This window comes from Canis lupus, chromosome 23 (assembly GCF_048164855.1).
Source record: "Canis lupus baileyi chromosome 23, mCanLup2.hap1, whole genome shotgun sequence".
Classification (NCBI taxonomy): Eukaryota; Metazoa; Chordata; class Mammalia; order Carnivora; family Canidae; genus Canis; species Canis lupus.
The window spans coordinates 41,067,394-41,088,891 of NC_132860.1; the positions used below are offsets into that span (position 1 = coordinate 41,067,394).

Consider the following 21,498-nt stretch of genomic DNA (forward strand, 5'->3'; position numbering starts at 1 on the left):
CCTTTCCCCCACCCCACCCCCACCAGCCTCCCAATTTTCAGGATCAAAACACTAATTCCTCAATCTCCCACCTGTTTCAAGTGTTTCCAGCAGAGCTCATTTATTGAGCACCTCCCCACCCCCCAAGGAACTGCTAGCCATAGAAGGAAGCTTCTATGCCTCTGTCTTAGTATCTCTCTCTGGAGATATCTCACCTCCAAAGACTGATCAGCTGGAGAGCACAAAGTTTTGGCCTCATGACTGCAACATATGAAAACACTGAACTGTCATTTTATGCAGAACTCCTATCAGATCTGCTGAGGCCTCTGCTGAGACTTTAGCACAGTTCAACTTTTACCTTGTGTTCTCAGTCCCTTACTCCTTAATAGATGTTTTCCCGAGCGAGCACACTTCCCAAAACCTCCCTCAGGAAAATCTTTACCTTTCAGTCTGTTTCCCAGGAAACCCAACCCAAGGCACTCATCCTACAGGCTAGTCGACCACAGGAGGCAAATCTTCAGTTCCCTCAAATGACTGTTTCTAAACCAATCTGTGGCCAGGACTTAGTTACTCCATGCTGCAGAATGAGGCAAACAAAACAAAACAAAACAACCCAGTTCAATCCTGTCTTGGTTCTTCAGTCATTCTCTGAAATAAGAACCATAACAGCTACAAACTTACTGAGAACTTACTATATGCCAGGCACCATGCTTAGCACTTGATTACGTCTTTCTAATTAAGAATATAAATAATAGTGAAAGGGAATAGAAGGGAAGGGAGAAGAAATGGGTAGGAAATATCAGAAAGGGAGACAGAACATAAAGACTCCTAACTCTGGGAAACGAACTAGGGGTGGTGGAAGGGGAGGAGGGCGGAGGGTGGGGGTGAATGGGTGACGGGCACTGAGGGGGGCACTTGACGGGATGAGCACTGGGCGTTATTCTGTATGTTGGCAGATTGAACACTAATAAAAAATAAATGTATTATTAAAAAAAATAAAAAATAAAAATAGTTTCCTTACTACAAAAAAAAAAAGATTCAGAATAATTTTGCAAAGAGAAGTTACTATTATGGACCACATTTAATAAAGAAGTAGGTCAATGGTTATAGTACTAAGTGGGGGATCTAGGCCTCCAATCCAGGCTGTTGGATTCCAAAATCCACCATCTAAACACTGCACAGTGGCCTCTGATCACCATCAGTCCTGTCAGCAAACATCTGCCTGGAGGTTCTGCTGGAGAGATTCCAGGTGCATTAGCAGAAAACAATCACAACTTCCTAGGAAAACCTACCAGAGTAGCATGTCTTTCTTGTGTAAGAAGTCAGTGTCAGTATAAGAAACACTGTAGCACTTTAAGTAATTAAAATTCCAACTTCTGGATTCCTAATTAAATCAGTATTCAAAAATTAGTTTAACTTTAACTGAAATTGTAAGACATATGATAGTACTTCTGTATCTTATATTTTGTAAATATTTTTTGTATTTTCAGCTTTAAAAGCTTTATCTCCATTTTTGGAAATAAAAGTCAAACTACTGAATTTATAATTTGATTTTTCTGTACATTGGCACAGTATATGAAAATAAGCATTAGATTTTTTTCTAGCAGCAGAGGTTAACCTTTAACTCTCCACAACAGAGAAAAGCTAATAGTACAGACAATCCAAAACTTTCAATTGTGTACTTCTCTTAACATTTTCATAGTTTCAGTAAATTTCTCTCCTAAATAGCAATCCTGTTTTGTTGTTGGACTCCAGCAACATGGCTTTCCAGAAACAATAGGAGTTTCAGAAACATAAAAGCCCTTGAGGCACCTGAGTGGCTCAGTCAGATAAACATCTAACTCTTGATTTCAGCTCAGGTCATGCATGATCTCAGGGTCATGGGATCAATCCTCACATCGGACTCTGTGCTCAGCGTGGGGATTGCTTGAGATTCTTTCTCTGTCCCTCCCTTGCTTGTGTGTACACTCTCTCAATAAAATCTTAAGAAAAAAAAAAAAAGAAAGAAAAATGTGAATTCCCTAAACATCGATGGATGGTGAGGCGGGAGAGAGTATAAAACAGCTAGCTAGCAGCATGCCTTTCTGCCAGGGTGGTCCATGTTTATATCTCACCTGTGCCATCATCAGCTGTGTGACTTTGGACATGTAATTTAACCTGAGGCACATTATTTCCTGCATCATATAGGATGAACAATACATGTCTCATAGGAATACAATAAAAATTTTAACTATAATATTTTCAAATTTTGTGAAAGAACTTCTTAGGCACTTAATTAGTAGGGATTATTATCCTTAACAAAGATAAAGTGTTTACACACTTTTTAGTGGGAATCAGCAAATGGGAAATTGCTTTGTTCTGCTTTATTTCACAGGAACCCTTAAGGGAAATACCCAGAGAAAATGTTTGAGAAGCATGCATTTTACATGTAAGTGCCAAATCGAAGTAATGAGACAAAAAGAAAGAAATGGCAGGAAAAGACAATAAATTAACATAATTTACATAATAGCATGATGTAAAATTTAGCTGAAAAATGTTTGCTTTGCTCAAATTCATTCCTAGGCAGCAGCAAGATTTGCCTCTTTTCCCTCTTATGAAAATAGAAACTCCCTTGAGGGATAGTAGGAGCGAGCTAGCCAGTAACCCCCCAAAATCTGGGAAGGCTACAGACCATTTCCTAAGCCTACACAAGTACATGATACACAGATGGCCTGATGAAAAGAACTTCCTTTGCCTTAACTTTTTTTTTTTTTTTTTTTTTTGCGGAAGCCAACTATTGTTACAATTTAAACTATGAGCTACAGATACAAAAAAAAAAAGTGATATTTAAAATAGGATGAGAACATATAAAATGTGACTATAAAACCGAAACTTGCAAAAAGAAGACCTATTTCCTAAGAAACATTGATAGCATTTGTCAGGTAAGCATGGAAATTAGGAACAAGGGATGTACCACTGCTAGCCCAGGGAATGAGGCTTAGGAGATGAAAAAGGACCTATTGTATCTGCCCAGATGTTACCCATGGATTGTTTTCCTTTGCCTTTGGTGTTTCTCCTGCAACCAAATTCATAAGTACATTCCCCTGGCCTCTTCTGAGCTTAAGAAAAATCACCACCATGACCCTACAGATTAGACTCAGAATTGGCCACCTAACCTTTAATTGAAAGCCATTTCAGCCATAAGCATTTCTCCTTTTTCTTTTTAACCTGTAACTTCCTTTTTTCCAGCTTGATCTTCCAGAGTATGCAAAAAAAAAAAAAAAAAAAAAGAGGAAAAGATCATCTATCTACAAAGTACTTCTGGAGCTAGGTCCCAAAAACTAGTTATATATTAGGTGTTTTTCACTATTTCAACAGATTTGAATTGGGTTACTCTGTGTCCCAGACACTATGCTGTGAATGCATCTTTGAAAGGGCTCCTGGACCTTCTGATTAGGAGTAAGGTAGGCATTAAGCAAATAATCTAACTACAATAGCATTGAAGACAGTACACAGGTGCTTCTAAGAGGAAAAGATCAAGAAACAACCTAATATGAAGAATCCCTGAAGGCTTCTCAAGAAGTGACATTGAGATGAGTTGGGAAAGATGAGAAGAGTTGCCCAGGCAAAGACAATGTCAGGCATTTGGAGTGAAAATAAGTAGAAGCAGCAGAAAGAGGTTGGTCCCCAAAGCGAAAAGACTAGTTTACATCAACACCCAAAAGAAGGAAAGTGAGAAAGTGTTAGTAAATGGCTGAATAAAATTTATTAAAATTGAATAAGCAAATGGGTCAACTTCTCAGAACTAGTAATATGTTAAGAGGCACTATGAATTTATTTTTTTTAAAGATTTTATTTATTTATTTATTCTTGATAGACATAGACAGAGAGAGAGAGGGGCAGAGACACAGGCAGAGGGAGAAGCAGGCTCCATGCCAGGAGCCCGATGTGGGACTCCAGGATCACACCCTGGGTCAAAGACAGGCACTAAACTGCTGAGCCACCCAGGGATCCCAGCACTATGAATTTCTAAGACTGATGTATCTCTAACAGTATTTTCCAAACTATTTTAGGTCCAAAGAAAAATGCATTTTCTTTCTCATTTTTTTCTCAGAGAATTTTCAAAGGAGCATATTCCTTTAAGAAAACTAAAGAAGTAGCCTGAAAGAAGTAGAAGGAATAAAGAAGAATCTTTTAATTGAAAAAAGTAAGAAAGACAGAAAACTGGGATGAATACAGAATTCCAAGCATCCAACCTCTTTGCCTCTATCCAATGCACTCATGGACTTGCAGCTTCTGAAATGAGCCTGCCCTGGCTTAGAGGCTTAGTGCTGAGGGCTCACCAAGCCACCACCAGAGTCAGGGCAGTAGGTGATGGTCCTTTGCTACAGCAGGTTGCTCTTAAGGAGACTCAGGAGTGCTGAGCATACCCAAGAGATGAGGAGCTTTACTGCCTCCCCACCACCCAGGCAAACACATCCTATTTCCCAAAGTAGGCACTAAACCATCATTTGTTCTCAAAGAATAATGTTCTTCCTATTCTCACACCTCAGGATCCCACAGGAAAAAAAAATATATAATAATCTTTCATTCACATGACAAAAAATGTCAAGTATCTGAGAATATTCTTATATCATTTTCACTCTTGTTTAACTTGTTTTATCCTTATACTGCTATCCTACCTTTTCTTTTGATTCATATCCAAACCCTATTATTTGGGAGTATATGACTCCAAATACGGAAAATAATTATGAATTTGAAAATGAATCAAATTCTCTTTCAAAGGTTTCTACCACATAACAGTATTCAAGAACTCATAGCAGCCAAAATAACTTACGGAACCCCAAAAAGGATTTTAGTTGAGTAGGCAAAAAAATATATATATATTTTAGGTGATGATATTCGTGAAGCTAGGTCCCAAAAGCTCAGAGTCCCCAGAATATGAGTTAGGCACTGTGACCCCTCACCTTTTCTTCTGCCTCCTAATTTTTCCCTTCTCATCCTAGAGCATCGTAATGACGCACATTAGCACCATCCTAAGAGCACTTATAAGCTGTGTTGGGCAAGTATTGACCTAGCATAATGGCTCTCAACTGCCAGCAATTCTGACCTCCAATAACCCTTCAGGGGTTATTTAACAATGTCTGGAGACATTTTTCATCATCACAAGTCAGGGGTACTATTGGCAGCTAGAAGGTGGAAGCTACCAGTGTTGGTAAACATCTTGTAATGCACTGGACAACATGCCACATCAAAGAACTATCTGACCCAAAATGTCAATAATGCCGAGGTGGAAATCCTTCTAGCTCAAACCTCCTAACATTCCAGGGAGACAGCTTTCTAAGTTTCTGAATTGGTCTCATTGATAGAAATGTCTTCATCATATGGAATAAAAATTTATTTCTCTAAAACTTTTTACTATTAGTCTTAATTCTATACTTTGGGATCCCAAAGGAAAAATATCTAACCCTTCATCTACATGACAGATCTTCAAAAGCTGAGACCCCTGTGATATCCCCAAAATTTCCTATTTTCAGGTTGGAAAACCACATGTTGATGTCCTATCCCTGCTTCTTATAATAATAATATTAATAATAATAATAATAATAATTGCAGAAGTGAAGGCAAAAATCTGAATTAAAAGGGAATATTCTAAAAAAAAAAGGAAATATTCTGAGATCATTAAAAATTACAATAGCATTGTTACCAGGTACTGACCACCAACCAGAGATACCCTCCCAGGCACAGAATTCATCAGTGACAGAGCTGGGGCTGAATTGTCACGTTCATGTTCTCTGTGTAAATACTACCATTTTACATCACACATAATTGTTCTCCTTTTCTCAACTCTGATTCCTACTCCCAGTTCCTCTTCTGTGTTCCCTTTCCCTGCTTTTCTCAGCTTCCCAACAGAGCCTACAGCCAGCCACAGGGCTATTACAGCGCTTACCCCAATCACCTGCTTGGGAAGCAGATCAGGCCAATTGGGAGCCCTTATGCCCTACATGGCATTCTTTTCCGAATTTCTCCTTTTGCCCTGGGAAAGAAAGAATCCTAGGATGACCGAAAGAGACTAAATCTAGAAGCCTCTTCTTGGCATGTACCATAAGACAGAAATTCTTGAGGAGCATAAACATTTTCAGTGATACAATGTACGCTAAAAAGTAAACTATCTTCTCTATTTTTACTAAAGCTGGGTGATGAGAACATGGCAGATGAGAACATGGCGGTCCATTATACCATTTTCTCTACTTATGCATACGTTGCGAAATACTTTTGTAAAGAAGAAAAGCAACCCCCTTTTCTCTGTATTTAACATTCCACAGCTGCCTTTCTTTCTTATTCCATATACTCTATTTAATGCTATGGTGAAGAAATTATTTTCAAAATAAAGTCTCAAGTTGCACACCTTAAATATATACAATTTTTCATTTTTTCTTTTTTTTTTTTAAGATTTTATTTATCTATTCATGAAAGGAAACACATAGGCAGAGGGAGAAGCAGGCTCCCTGCAGGAGCCCAATGTGGAACTCGATCCCAGGACCCCGGGATCACAACTTGAGCCAAAGGCAAACACTCAACCACTGAGCCACCCAGGCACTTACAATTTTTCATTTTTCAATTACACTTCGATAAAGCTGGAAAAAAAAAAACCACAGAGTCGAACACAAAAAAGGATTAACTTTGGAAGTAAAATATCCTATGACCCCCAGAATAGACCAATTTTTTTTAACTACTTAAAATAAACATACCTGTGCACTTTCTCCCTATTCCATTTTTTCCCTTCTTTTTAATGTTATCAACTTCAGATTTATGGGATGCATGAAATTAGAGAAATGGAAATGTATCTTAAAAGTAGCAGAACTAAACACGGTGCTTCTGACTGTAGTGGATGCAATCATGTGAAAATGCCTTCATGATTCAGCTGAAACTTCATAGAGGAAGGTTTGTTCATCACATTTATTTGCCATGGATCCTACGGTCTCAGGGAACTACGGCCATATTAAAGCATATCGTATGACGTGCGTATCCAAGAGCAGTGAAGGGCATGATGCGGCTACTTGGCTCCTGGTGATGGCTGCGTCCTGGACTCTGAGGTCCCAGTTTTGAATCTTATTAGGGCAACTAAGTTTTCACTATTCCTCATAACAACACGTTTCCCCTCTCACTCTAGACAACTGCCCACACAGCACCAGATGAAAGGTGAGGCAGGGTCTACCCCACTGCCCTCCCCACTCTCAAATAAATAAATTTTTAGAAAGAAAAGAAAGAAAGAAAAGTGGTTGCCATTTCCAGTACAGCCCCACCCTTAGATCCCAGCATTAGGAACCAGTGATTTTTTTCAGTCCCCCATCTGTTCAATTTGATTTGCGTAACTTAAGCACTTAAGCATATATTTAAACATGTGGGTCCTGGATCCTGTTCTTAGTTACTTTTGCTAGAAATTGGAAAAAAAAATCTCAGTTTCCATCATCAATGGGAAATACTAAATAAATTATAGTGAATTATGCAGTCCTTAAAAAAATGAGACAGGGCATGTGCCTTTGGCTCAGGTCATGGTCCCCAGGTCCTGGGATGAAGTCGCACATCAGGCTCCCCGCTCAGTGGGGAATCTGAATCTCCCTCTACCCTACCCCCTGCTCATTCTCTCTCCCTCTCTCTCTCATGCTCTCTCTCAAATTAATAAAATCTTTTTTTAAAAAATGAGGCATATGCAAATACAGTAACATGGAAAGCTGTCCATTATATATTATTGAGTGAAAAGAGCAAATTATAAAATAAATGATCCAGCAAACAAATGTCAAACATCTATCTATGCCTAAGTATATAGGAAAAGGTCTGGAGGAATATATGTCAAATTCTGAGAAAGAAGATTGAGGGCAGCCCCGGTGGCGCAGCAGTTTGGTGCCGCCTGCAGCCTGGGGTGTGATCCTGGAGACCTGGGATCAAGTCCTATGTCTGGCTCCCTGCATGGAGCCTGCATCTCCCTCTGCCTGTGTCTCTGCCTCTCTCTCTCTCTCTCTCTCTCTCTCTCTGTGTTTCTCATGAATGAATAAATAAAATCTTAAAAAAAAAAAAGAAAGGATTGAAAAGTGGGGAAAAATGAGGAAAAATGAATTGTATACTTTCTGATAATAGGCTTATGCTATATTTATAATGTAAAAAAAGAATGTTAAAAAATGTCGAATAGGGCTAAAAATATTTGGTAAAGCCATTATTTAGCCAGATCTTCACCTGCCCATTATTTATTCCATTTTATTTTTCCGACTTTATTTTCCCTTCCCTCCCCCACACTTTGGACACCAAATACTACAAACTTTTTCTTTTCTAAACACTGATTGGATTTTTGTATGCTTCCACCTCAACTCAGAGTACCCTCTTCATCACTAAATTCAATCTCTCCAAATAAAACCATACATAGAATATTTTGGTACATATTTCATAAAAGGAAAATGTAAATATCCAGGAAATTTTCCATATTTCAAATCATCAAGCTTTAATACATTTTAAGTATTGCTTCCTGAATTGTAAAGTGTTTGAAAATAATAAATAGCTACAAAGTTTCTGAACAGATAATATTTCTTTTATTTTCTAAATGGCTTACTTGAACATTTAGGTTATTATGATGTCCTTGAATGATTTTTAGAGTGAAGTAAAATACACACACATAAAAGAAAAAGATGTCACTATGAAATTATAAAAATCAAAAACAAGTTTCTTACCATTGTGAGGGTAAATGGATGGTTTTCTAAGGCAGACACACTGGGACAATGTAGAATAATATACTAAAAAGCAACAAACATAATTTTTAAATGACCAAGAAAGAAGTTAAAGTATTCTAATAATGGCACGAATACTAATTTTCAAAAATGATTTAAGGATAAAGGGAATTTGGGGCACCTAGATGGCTCAGACCGTTAAGCATCTGACTCTTGATTTCAGCACAGGTCATGATCTCAGGGTTGTGAGATCAAGCTCTGCGCTGGGCGTGGAAGCTGCTTAAGATTTCCCCTCTCTCCCTCCCCCTCGGACCCTCCCCTCCTAAAATTAAAATTAATAAATACATTAAAAAATAATAGTTGCTGAACACTGACTCACCTGACCAGGTCTTGCTTTAAAATTTTCTTTGATCATTCGGATTTCCATGACATCTGAGGGATGACTTATGACCGAGATGATGGTGACCGGTTTATTGCTCCGGATACACCTGTAAAGTCTTTCAGCACAATACAGGCACAAAGGTCCAGATATCCAAAGCCAGGTCTAATGGAGAATTTTTAAAATATACTTTAAGAAATATTTGTGTTGTAGGAATATTTATATCCTGTTCAATTGTTTATTTCATACATTATAGTAATGGCATTGTAATCTGTATTTTAAATAACAAAATGCAAAGAAAAGTCAGTAAAAACAAAGATGCTCACTACAACTTACTCAAACAAGATTAAACATAAAACAAAAGAAGTGACACACTAACAGGTATGCACACTTTGTTTCATATTTCCTTCTGTGCATGCACAGTAAATACATAATACATGTATATGCAATATCTTCATCTAAAAAAGAAGGGAAGTTAAATTTCAAATAAATCTAAAGATGATTTTAGAAAAAAGAAGTACCAATCCAATGTTTGTTTAAAAAAAGAGAAAATCCTGGATATGTGTATGAATTTTTAACATATTAAAATGCTTTATTTTTTAAGAGTAATTAGAATTCTTCAAAATGTCAGGTAAGGTTCTTATTAGAATTTTTTTACTTTTATTTATTTATTTTTATGTGAGTGTAGTTCATATACAATGTTATATTAGTTTCAGGTGCACACCTTAGTGATTTGACAAGTTTATACATTATCCCACGTTCACTATAAGTGTAGCTACTATCTGTCCCACTACATCACTATCATAATATCACTGACTGTTTTTCTTATGCTATGCCTTTTACTCAACCCTGGGTATTTTTAATGCATATGACATGTATGTATAATGTACACATACATAATGTATATACAGTGTAAAATATGTATATGAACATATTTTAAAATAGAAGATATACTAATCATGTTGCTTACAACTTTTACATAATAAAAGTAATATGAACAGAAGGTATTCTATAGAATTTGAAAGTGTACCAATTTTGAATGTGTGCTGGATGGATAGCCCTGATCCCAGGGTAACTCACTGCATACTCTCAGAATTATAGATGCCTGTCCTGTGTGGCCAATTCTCCTCTTAGAAATGTACATTATATTTACCTCATCACTGAGAGGCCTCTGACCCAAACTTATTTTAATGGTTACTTTTTAAGATCTTATTTACATGGCTATTTCAGACCTTTTCCTTCCATGCAGATTATGCCTCTTCCTGATATTTACTTTGATGCTGTGTGAGTAGCAGGCATCACAACAAGCCTTGCAATACAGCAGGCTTTCAACTTTGAGATAGTCACTTACTTTTGGAGCATTAAGTTTCACAGAAGTAAAACAGGTATCACAGTACCTGCCCTACCTAACAGCATTGTGTGAAGCCCAGAAAACTTTGAAAATTGCAAAATCTATTAGAAATCTTGAGGATTATTATTAAAAAGTAAACACAAGGCAACACACTCACTCCAGAGTCATCTACAAATTCATTCTACTTTTTGACTCCTCTTTCTTCCCTTCTGAAAAAAGACATTCAACATCACTGTCCCATACTACCACCTGCTACAGGCAAAGAGTACAGGGTGTTAATTCCCACATTGGCAGCTCCCATACCCACATAGGAAGATTAGGGCTCTTATGGAACCACTCGCCGGGTAATTTGTGCAAGAAGTTTTCCAAGAGCAAGCATTTTAGTCAAACATCTGGTTTTGTACTCTACTTCTGCCATGTATTATTGAAGAATTTGCTCGAGGTATTATATGTATGTAAGCCATAATTTCATCTTCAGAAAATTAAGGATGATAGTAATTGCTTCAAAGGGCTATTGTGAATATTAAGAGAAATTATGCCTGCAGTACCTTTTAGCATAGTACTTAGCAGATAATATCAAACATTTGACAACTTGATTTTACAATTTATTTAAAATATTATACATAATATCATACCATAATATTATTCTATACCATAATAATAATTACTGTATTAGTCCTTTTGCTATTGTTTTTATTATCCAACCTATTTTTCTCAATGGCTAGGGAAACTATCCTTGTCACCTCTCCTTTGGCAAGTACCATTGCCACAGTATGCAAAGATCATATAGTCAGGTAAGCAGGAATTTTCAATATCTTGTAATATCATAGGTCTTTCTCCTTGAACTGCCAGATGCCTCTAATGGAAAAATAGATGCTATCTTGCAATTGAAACATCCTGAATTGTTCTATAAGAATAATTGCTTTATATACCTTCAAAAGCATGTTTAAATGAAATGCTGATGAATTATTATGGAAATATGGACTTTAAGGAGACCATCAAAGATATCAAATTAATCTGACCTGTGGAAAATTAGCTTGGAACCTGGGCTCTTCCATACAAATGTTCACAGATCTGTTTTGGGTAAGTTCATCTGGTTTCGAAAGTCCTCCGGGGAAAGATTCATGAAAATGTTCTGAGCGATAGTTTGGTAAGTGGATATTCTGGTAGCGGGTTCCATTAATATTGATGCAGCCAGGAGGGTGGGTATCTAAATTAGCTTGATACTTCAGCAGCCCTCTGAAGTTATATTAAGGGAAAAAAAGGAAGATGAAAACGAAATTGAAATCAGAGAATACAGTATAAGAAAATAGCCTTTTTTTCTTATTAACTTTCCACAACATTATTAGAAGTAATTGAGAAATCCTAAGACTTAATAAATTCTTTACTATGGGACTAAACCAAGAGTTTTAGTCCTTAAACAAATACCACAAATATATAATAGGAAAGAATATATCAAGCTTCTCAACAATTCTTGAATTGCACAGCCTTTATTTCAACTCTGTTAGGTATTCATATAATCATATGAATGATTATATGATCATCTAACCAAAACACCAGTTTCACTTCAATAAATACTATATGATGAGTACTTTTGCTGTATCTTCAAACACAAATGGGAGAGTATAGGGATCATATTTGATTTGGCTAAGACTGGATAAAACAGGCCTTGTTGATTGATAGAGATATAGTAAAACAAAAAAAAAACAAACATAATAACAGGAACTGGACAGGAACTGGAAGCTTACATCACCTTTGGTCCAAAAATAATTAATGTATAGCAATTAGACCCCACACATGTTTATTTGTCAATTCTTCCATAAACAAAATCACATAAAAAAACTAAAATAATCAGGCAAGAGAGCCTACAACCCTAAAGTACCATTCTGATTGTTTCATATTTTGTGACCTTCTAAGACCAACCATTCAATTTTCTGTGGTTTGTGTTGTTTTAAATAAAAAGATCTACCTCAAGAGGATACTGCACCAAGTGATAGATTGTGCAGAACATCAGAAAAGATCCCTACTGTATAAGCAAATCTTGAAGAAAAAATAAAGATTTTTGAAAAGCATTGGAAATCCATCAGTGTGTTTTTATTTTAAAGAAATTAAAATTTGGATATTCAAAACTATTTTTCCTAGTTAGCTAAGAATGTATTTTTAAATTATTCTTCAGGTTACCAAATAATTAACTTTAGTGCATTAAAAAGAGTATATTTTTAGTACATTACAGTTATAATGATTTTATTATTTTACAAATATAATATTTTGAAGCAACAAAAAATATAACATGAATAATAAGACTAAGGAGGTCCAATATATGAAAATTAGAAAAGCAGTGGCCAAGGCAGTCTTTGCTGGAATTCACTATCCATTCAACATGATCATTCTACTTTTGCTTATGTTCGTTCCTTTTCTCTCTTCTTTTTTTAAAAAATATTTTTTTTATTTATTTATATGAGAGAGAGAAAAAGAGAGAGAGAGCAAGCACACACAAGCGGGGGAAGGAGGAGGGAAAGGGAGAAGCAGACTCCCCACTGAGCAGGGAGCCCAATGCAGGGCTCAATACCAAGACCCTGAAATCATGACCTGAGCTGAAGGCAGAAGCTTAGCCAACTGAGCCTCTGAGGTGCCCTTCTCTCTTCTTTTTATATTACTTTCTTCTGTATAGCTAATCATAATGAAGTCATTAGAGAGCATATAGTATATGTTATACTATGTATCTAAGTAGCAAGACAGCATTATATAAGTGGCAGTCCATACACTCTTATTTTATTTTATTTTATTTTATTTTATTTTATTTTATTTTATTTTATTTTTATTTTTTCATACACTCATATTTTAAAACAATGCAGTAAATATGGCATAGGTACAGAATAAATTAATTGTTATTATAGAAATGTGAGCAAAGTACATTCACAGAATTCTAGTCATATAATACAATCATTGTGGTATTATACTTGGAAAACCTATGAATTTGATTCAGCTTCCATTACAAATATTTACCCAAACCTGTTGCTCCTACTGACCATCCCAAGGTTGACAGGTGGGTAGGCTAAAATATCAAGCATTTATTTTACTGGCCTGAAACTGAACAAGCATTCGCATAATGCACTTGACACTACTCTAGGTGATTCCTACAAAGCTCAATAAGGAGTCAAATCTGGTTGCTGAACTTCTAAACACTTAAAATCTAGGTTAGAACACATCTTGGGAGAAGCTGAATGGAAGTCAGATCACAGATAATTGGACTAGAGTATTTTAATAAGACCTTAGTAATGTATGGTAAACATCAGGCTCCAAACAGCAATTTACATACATTTCACATTATACGCACAATTGCATGAAACAGGAATTATTATTCCCATTTTATAAATTAAGAAACTAATGTAATAAATTAAATAACACTGCAGGGTCACACAGCTGGTAAGTGGCAGAGCCAAGATTTAAACTCAGTTTAGGGGATCCCTGGGTGGCGCAGCAGTTTGGCGCCTGCCTTTGGCCCAGGGTGCCATCCTGGAGACCCTGGATCGAATCCCACATCCGGTTCCCTGTGCATGGAGCCTGCTTCTCCCTCTGCCTGTGTCTCTGCCTCTCTCTCTCTCTCTCTCTCTCTCTCTGTGACTATCATAAATAAATAAAAATTAAAAAATAAATAAATAAATAAATAAAATCAGTTTAGTGCCGCCGGCAGCCTGTGGTATGATCCTGGAGACCGGGGATCAAGTCCCACATTGGGCTCCCTGCAAGGAGCCTGCTTCTCCCTCTGCCTGTGTCTCTGCCTCTTCTCTCTCTGTGTGTGTCTCTATAAATAAATAAGTAAAAAAATCGTAAAAAAAGAAAAATAAACTCAGTTCTAACTCAAATTCTACGCCCTTCATCTGTCACCATACAGCATGTTAGTTCACTGGATCCTTAAAACATATCTATGAAAAAGGTAAGGAAGAGGAAGATTAATATTTAAGAAAGGATGTCAGGGTTTTTTAAACATCTATTTCTCACTTAAACTTGAAAACAAAATAATCATACAGGATGTTTTGATGCCCATTACACAGATGAGAGACTTAAGGCTTTATTTAGGTTAGAGATTAACTAAATGGTAGTCTAAGCATGGGATTCAGAAACCTCATTCTAAAAACTTATATCATACAAACCAAACCACTTGGCTAAAGAAGTAGACATCAAAGAAGGAGGTTCAGAATGAACAAAAGTCTGGAAATACAGTCAGATAATGCGCATGCGTGTGTGTGTGTGTGTGTATTGGAAGAAGGCTGCTTAACGTTATGCAAAAGCATGGTCTTAAGTGTTCAGGTGGGTAGGACCCCATGTGCTAAAATGATCCTTAGAATGACAAACATTACCATGCAGTACAAATCTTCAGGCCAGCTCAGTCCAACAAAGTGTTGCTATTCTTGGTATTTCAAGGGATATGTAAGATTCTAAAATCCCTTTTAGGAGTGAGTGCCTAGTATGTCTCAGTGATGTGGGCAACAAGAAAGATCAGCATTGTCTGGCATATAGACAGAGTTCCATGTTCCTGAAAGCTCTTTTGTAGTTGGAAAGATTGCATTAAACTCTAGACATATATATTATGTCTGCTGGAATAAATTAGATACTAGAGATTCAAAACAATCATAAAACAATAAAAATCACATATAATACATAACTCAATTTTAACAAATGTGGTCACAGTGGAGTAAATGGATTAAAGAGATGATATATAATATTTATCTTTCAATCCAAATATATCCAAATATATCTAGTCTACATTTCTATTAAAAAATTTTCAGAATGAAATTATTTTAATGGGCACAAAAGATAATGTTAAAGACACATCATATTCTAAGAATGCATATTCTAAAAATTTCAAGAAATTCTGCACCAGTACAAAAAAAATTAGAATTCTATGTTTTACTAGTACAATGAAAGAGTAAGTTATTGCATTTAATTGGACTTGAAAAATAAGTAAAATTATTAGTTTGGTTAGAAGTATACTTCTTCCTTTTCCAAATCTATAACCAGATAGAGCTGTACATGTTTGTTCAATGCACACATTGGTCTTTAATTTCAGGGTGTGGTATATATGAAGAATGGAGGGTTGGGGGAAGCCTAGTACAGGGGTCTCTGATATGGCCATGGGCTGACAGTGTGCTCTTGGGCAGATAGCAGCTCCAAACATTTTCACTCATTCTAAGATGGGGCCACTGGTCTTTACCACACAAATTTGTTATAAAGTTTATGGAAATAGGCAGAAAGGCATGAAGCATCGGTCTGGTATGCCCGATATTTATTCTTTCAACACGGAGTTCAAAATCTGCCAGTGTCCTTCCATGTGAACCCATCAGTATCTTTGCCATCTTATTTAGCCAAATGTAACCTGAGATTCTGTGTTTTGTTTTTTTTTTGATGAGTGATATTTTTGTTATCATTGTCTGTCTATAGGTCTTTTCTATCTTATCCATGTTTCTTTGATGACAACAATTACAGAAGGAGAAAAAGAAAAGAACATTTTAATGGGGTTTTAAGACAAAGATAACCTATGCGACTTAGCTTGAGAGTAGCTCAAGATAACATAGAGCTCTCAATTAAAAAGGGATTTTTCAAAAATATTTTAGAGAGAGAGAGAACGTGTGTGCATGTGCAGAGGTAAGGGCAGGAAGAGGAAGAGAATCTTGAGCAGGCTCCCAGCTGAGTGCATGCTTGTCTCATGCATTTATATAACCCTGTATGTCCATACTCACTGCCAAACCCTGTCAGCCCTCTAGCAAGTTTCTGGCACATAGTAGACCTTCAATGCATTTCTAGTGCATTGATTTTAAAAGCAAATAGTCACATAATTTGTTTGCATATAGCAAATGCATAGAAGTTAAAATAAAGAGAACAATCTTGTATGTGCTGTTGTTATCTTTCATAATTAAATGATAAATAATTTGAAAGGAAAAATGAGAAGGGGAAAAAATGTCCATGAATGATCAACGGTCTTGAAGATGATGATATAGCAGGGATAGGGGAAGAAAGCACACAGACAATTTAAGAATAGACATGCTTATTACTCATTTTTTAATTGTATTATGTTCCAAAGAAGAGATTCTGAAATATCTTTGGAATGTCTAGTGTTCTTCTATCGTGAGAAATCAAGGATTTTACAGTGTATCAAAATACATGGTTGTAAATGCTATTGTTTTTGTACTCATAGGGATATCAAGATGTGCTTTCAAAACTCAACAGCGTTTCAGAAAATAGATTTCTTTCTTTTTTTCCTTTATCCTCAAGAGGCATTACAGTTATACTACCATTTAAGTGGCAAAGTCAGAGAAAATAATACAGTACACAGAATAAATCCCATTAGGTTACAACATAGAAGTCATAAAAATATTTTATGGCAAAAATTAAGTATCACAAAATGCCATGCCTGCCAAAAAGGAGAATCACGAAATCATTTACTTTAATTGCATGTTAAAAATGTCTAACAAATGCAGTGTCACTTACGTAACCTTTATGTTTGTGATTTTAATCCTTTTTTAAAGTAGAGAAAAAAAAATCCTTGTCCTATGAGAAACCTACTTTTTTCCTATATTCTATAAAGAGAAAAATAGAACAACCTGTTTCTGACTGTTCTTTTTACTTTGTTTAAAGTACAAAAAAAAAAAAAAGAGCTTAGGAAAACACATCCAAATTTATTATTTCAAAACCCATTGGAATTCACTGACTTCTGTGGAATCCACTATAATGCATACTACTTAAGGTCATGGATTTGTCCTGTGCCTCAGCTGCATTGCTGGTGCCTAGAACAGTGCCTGTAATCTACAGCAAGTGTTCAAAATATAATATATTCATTGAATGAATTCATGAATGACTGGAAGTATACATACAACTTTTTGTTTTGGTTGTTGTTAAACCACATGACACAGGGGGGCGTTTGAACTCATAGTCCTACTTCAAAAAAGATGTCTAGATGTTAGATAGTATTTAGTAGAGTAACCCATGTAAGCACATTCACGTTTGTAAGAAATACCATTAAATCAATCTGCAACTTATGTTATTCCTCTTCTTCCTTGATTATTGCTAAGTTGAACCTGAGATCTCAGCCCTGCCCTGACCCTGACCAATTCTAATCCAAGCACACAAGTTATCAAGGGAGTCAAGTTATCACCTACTTGTTAGCATCATATTGAAGTGAAGTGCTTTCCTAAGCTAAGGATCCAGCATACATCTGGGAACCTCTTAGCATTTGAGTACATATTGGATCAAAGCTTTTACTTCCATCCCCACTTTGTCTGGTCTAGACATGTCCTTGTCTCTTCATTCTTTCCTGGATTCCTGAGAGTATTCACATCCTACAGCTTGACTGGAGCACATACTGAGACTAGCTCGTGCTGATGGTGTTGTCCAAGGTACAAAACTGGGCAGCACAGACAGCCAGCATTATGGGTGTGTGAGCTTTGCAGTCTCATGGAACCATGCTCTTAGAAAGGCCCTGTTCTGTTGCTATCTTGAAATACTTAAAATTTTTTTATCAAAGGGCCTCACATTTTCATTTTGCAGTGAGCCCTGAAAATTAAGTAGCCTGCCACAGACACTATGCAACTGGCAAAACTAATCCCTGGAGCCTAAGAACGCAGGATCAAGACCGGAACATTCCTTAAGTATGTAAAGTTAACAGGTCATTTTACAAACTTTCCTCAGCTGAAAAAGTGAGATAGTACATGTTCCTCTCGACTCCACAGGTATATAAAAGCAAAGGACTTTAATCTCTTGGGAAGAAAAACATGTATAAGCATCCAGTATTTGTTAGTATATGCTCTGCTTTCAGGCTTCACTAAAATGGCAGTGGGAATAAAAGAATTATTTCACATTTCAGAAAAACACTAAGGTACTAAAAATATTTCTTAAATGTAGCCCTTGTTCCTTCTCCTTCCTCCCCAACTTTTTTACTCTGTAGTGCCAGCCAAGACCACTTGTTATTATGAGTAAGATCCCAGAAGGAAAAGTGAGATTAAAATTATGTGAGAAAGTATTTGGTCTGAAACTCACTATTCCTATCCTCACAGTGGGGAAAAAGTAAACTCACAATTTAGATTCAAAATTTGTAAACAAAGATAGCTTCCAACACGAATTTATAGATGTGCAAATGCTCTGTAAAACTATATCAATCCACTCATACATATGGAATCCTCATGGGAGAAACTGTCACAAGACCTCACACCTATGACTACCTGCTTCCAGGATAAAATATCAGCAAAAGTAAATTAATCATAAGACCTTAGTCCAGAATTGCTATACAGAAAAATTATTTTTTACACAAAAATGAAAATCAATGATATGAATGGGAAATTAGAAGTAGGGGGGAAAACATATCTTAAAGACCATAGTTGTACAGAATACTATATTATTAACATATGGAAATATATAAATATTATGTGAGAGAGACTTGAGTTCCAGATAAGAAAGACTTATCTTTAGTCTTCCTTCTTTAGGAATTGTGTTCTCTCTATATATATGGATGAAAAATTCAAAAGCCAAAAAGTGAAAGAAAACAAAGAGATGAATTTTTTTCTTCTGTGATCCAAAGAATTTTTAGCCACAGAATTACACAAAAAATCTCCAACAAAAATGTGCCAATCTGTAAGACAACCAAAATAGTCAAGACTTAAAAACTAATTCCTCTGGCACAGGAATTGATATACTAGTTATACCCAGAGAACACTAAACATAAGTAACAGTCCCAAAAATGGGAATCCAATGGCATTTAAACAAATACACAGATTATTTTTTATTATTATCTGCAATGCTTTAATAATTGAGGAACACTGGAAAGACCTAGAAGAACAACAAATTCCTAGCTAAGAGCCAATTAATACGATTTCACTTAATCCAGCACATACTCAATGATAACTTGGGAAATGGATTCCATTGGTAAAGATGGGTAAGAAACATTCCTATCCTCAAAAACACTGCAATTTACTTAGGATATATCCCTGCCATATTGTCTTTTCTCTTTCATATTGGAACTCACAGATACATAATGGGGTAGGGAAAAGAGAACACTGGACTTTTCTACCATTCAACCACTTCAGCTAAAGCCTGATGTTCTATCTTTTACATAAGATCTTATATAATAAAAAAAAAAAAGATCTTATATAATGTATACATATTCTGTACTTCTGGATATACGGTGTTTATGTGAATTTCTCTCTCCCCCTCCCCCCGGGTATTTTCAAGGAGTATATATGTAGGTTCTTTCTTTTCTTTCTGTGCAATTCCCATTCTCCTTATTCTCTATTGTTAGCAATGAATGACAGGCACTACTCTAAGGCTTGATAACAGGTTTGAAAAGATGTGGGCCACCTGTTGGCTGAATGAAGCACCAAAGACACAGTGTAACAAGAATACTGGTAAGAGTGTCTCTTCCACTGTATTTTTATTAACCCTAGGCTAGAATTCAGATTTTTTCATTGCTATTTTCAAGTTACCTGCAAGAATTTTGGATGTTAAAGTATCACATAGATATTATTTTATTATTAGAATTATTATAGTTATATTTATTATTTGCCATAACAAGGTTGAGCATTTTAAGAAACATTGATAAAACAATATGAAAGTTTCATTTTCTTCATACTGTCTTATGGGAGGACATTTCATCTTCAAAACCTTGAATTTATGTAACTTATAATAAAATTGAATTTCTTGCTCAAAACACAAAATACACATATATAATCACCAACTTTTACAGATAAATTAGACAGTTATCCCAGATATTCACATGACATGAATATATTGCATTCATAAGCAAGGTACCTTCCAAACCGTGTATAAATAATTAATTCAAAAAAAGATGAGAAATTAAATGCATAGATTCTGGGGTCAGACTGTGGGTGGTGAATCCCCAGCCCTATCAGGCCCTAGCTAGTAGCTTTAAATAATCATTTCATTTAACCTTCTGTGCCTCATTTTCCCATTTGTAAAATGAGGATAATAAAAGTACTTACCTCATAGTGTTATGAGATTTTAAAAAAACAACTCTGTATGCATCTGGGGGATAGATATGTATATATATATATATGTATGTGTGCATAAGTTAGTGCTAAGAGCACATACTGAATATTATATAAACCTTGGAAATAATTATAACTACTATCATTATTATCCTCTAAAATGATAATGTGATTGATTGGCAGGTCCAAAACCATATTTATCAGGTAAATTCTCCTTACAGAAGCCCTCATGTGAAAAGAAAATTGCCCCAGTGTTTCTCATTTTCCCCACAATCTATTGTTTTTAACTCTGGATAAAACGGAAGTGGAGACATAAAATGTATAAATGTAATATTACAGCTCTCCAGTAAAACTCTAGCTTTAAGAGGCTTCATTTAGTTCAGTTACTTTTAACTTCCTTTGGGCCAATTACGGCTTTGGGAATTTAATAAAAGCTAGTGTGTGTGTGTGTGTGTGTGTGTGTGTGTGTGTGTAATGTATTAAATATAAATATATATATTTACATTCACACACACACATTGTGCATGGAGCGGGGGGGGGGGGTGCATTCCAGGAATTCATGGATCCCCTTGCAGCCATTCAATGATTCCTGGAGATTATGAATCCAAGTAGAGAACTCCTACTCTACTGAAAGAGAAGTAGGACTTTGAGGTAGAAATAAACGGCATCATTTATAATAATTATGCACACCTACAGGAATTTAAGCATCTAGAAACTATTCAGAACAGGTTACCTGTATGTGTGATGGGTAGTATACAAAAGATTTAGCCATGACTGTCCTCAACCTTCCACTTAACATGGTGGAGGACATTCAGTTGTGATCTGTACTGTGGGACAAAGCTAGGAAAATCTACTGTGTCTATTATTTGAAGGTTCTAGGCTCCCAAATACTCATGTAGAGCCCCTATTTGAGGTAAAGTTTTGTTTTGTGATTCAGTCTCCCTAGAGCTTTCCCCTAATGCCTAGGAATAGAAAAGAATAACCGTTATGTCCTGGTTTATTCACAAGTCACTGCTTAACTATTATAGGATCCCATTTCATTCTCAGAAGTGTCTAGTTTGGGCAGTACATTATATAGCCAATTAAAATCTAGAG

General features: G+C 35.9%; 1 protein-coding gene across 6 annotated transcripts in view; it reads right to left on the reverse strand.

Moving 5' to 3' along the window:
- NOX4 (NADPH oxidase 4) overlaps positions 1-21,498 on the reverse strand; it is a 179,672-nt gene that overhangs the window by 90,484 nt on the left and 67,690 nt on the right. For all 6 annotated transcript variants that reach the window (XM_072794979.1, XM_072794977.1, XM_072794975.1 and 3 more), the window contains 3 exons: positions 11,431-11,647; positions 9,058-9,222; positions 8,682-8,744 (listed from right to left, as the gene is read on the reverse strand). In XM_072794979.1, coding sequence (XP_072651080.1) covers positions 8,682-8,744; positions 9,058-9,222; positions 11,431-11,647 — 445 coding nt within the window. The remainder of the gene's footprint in view (positions 1-8,681; positions 8,745-9,057; positions 9,223-11,430; positions 11,648-21,498) is intronic.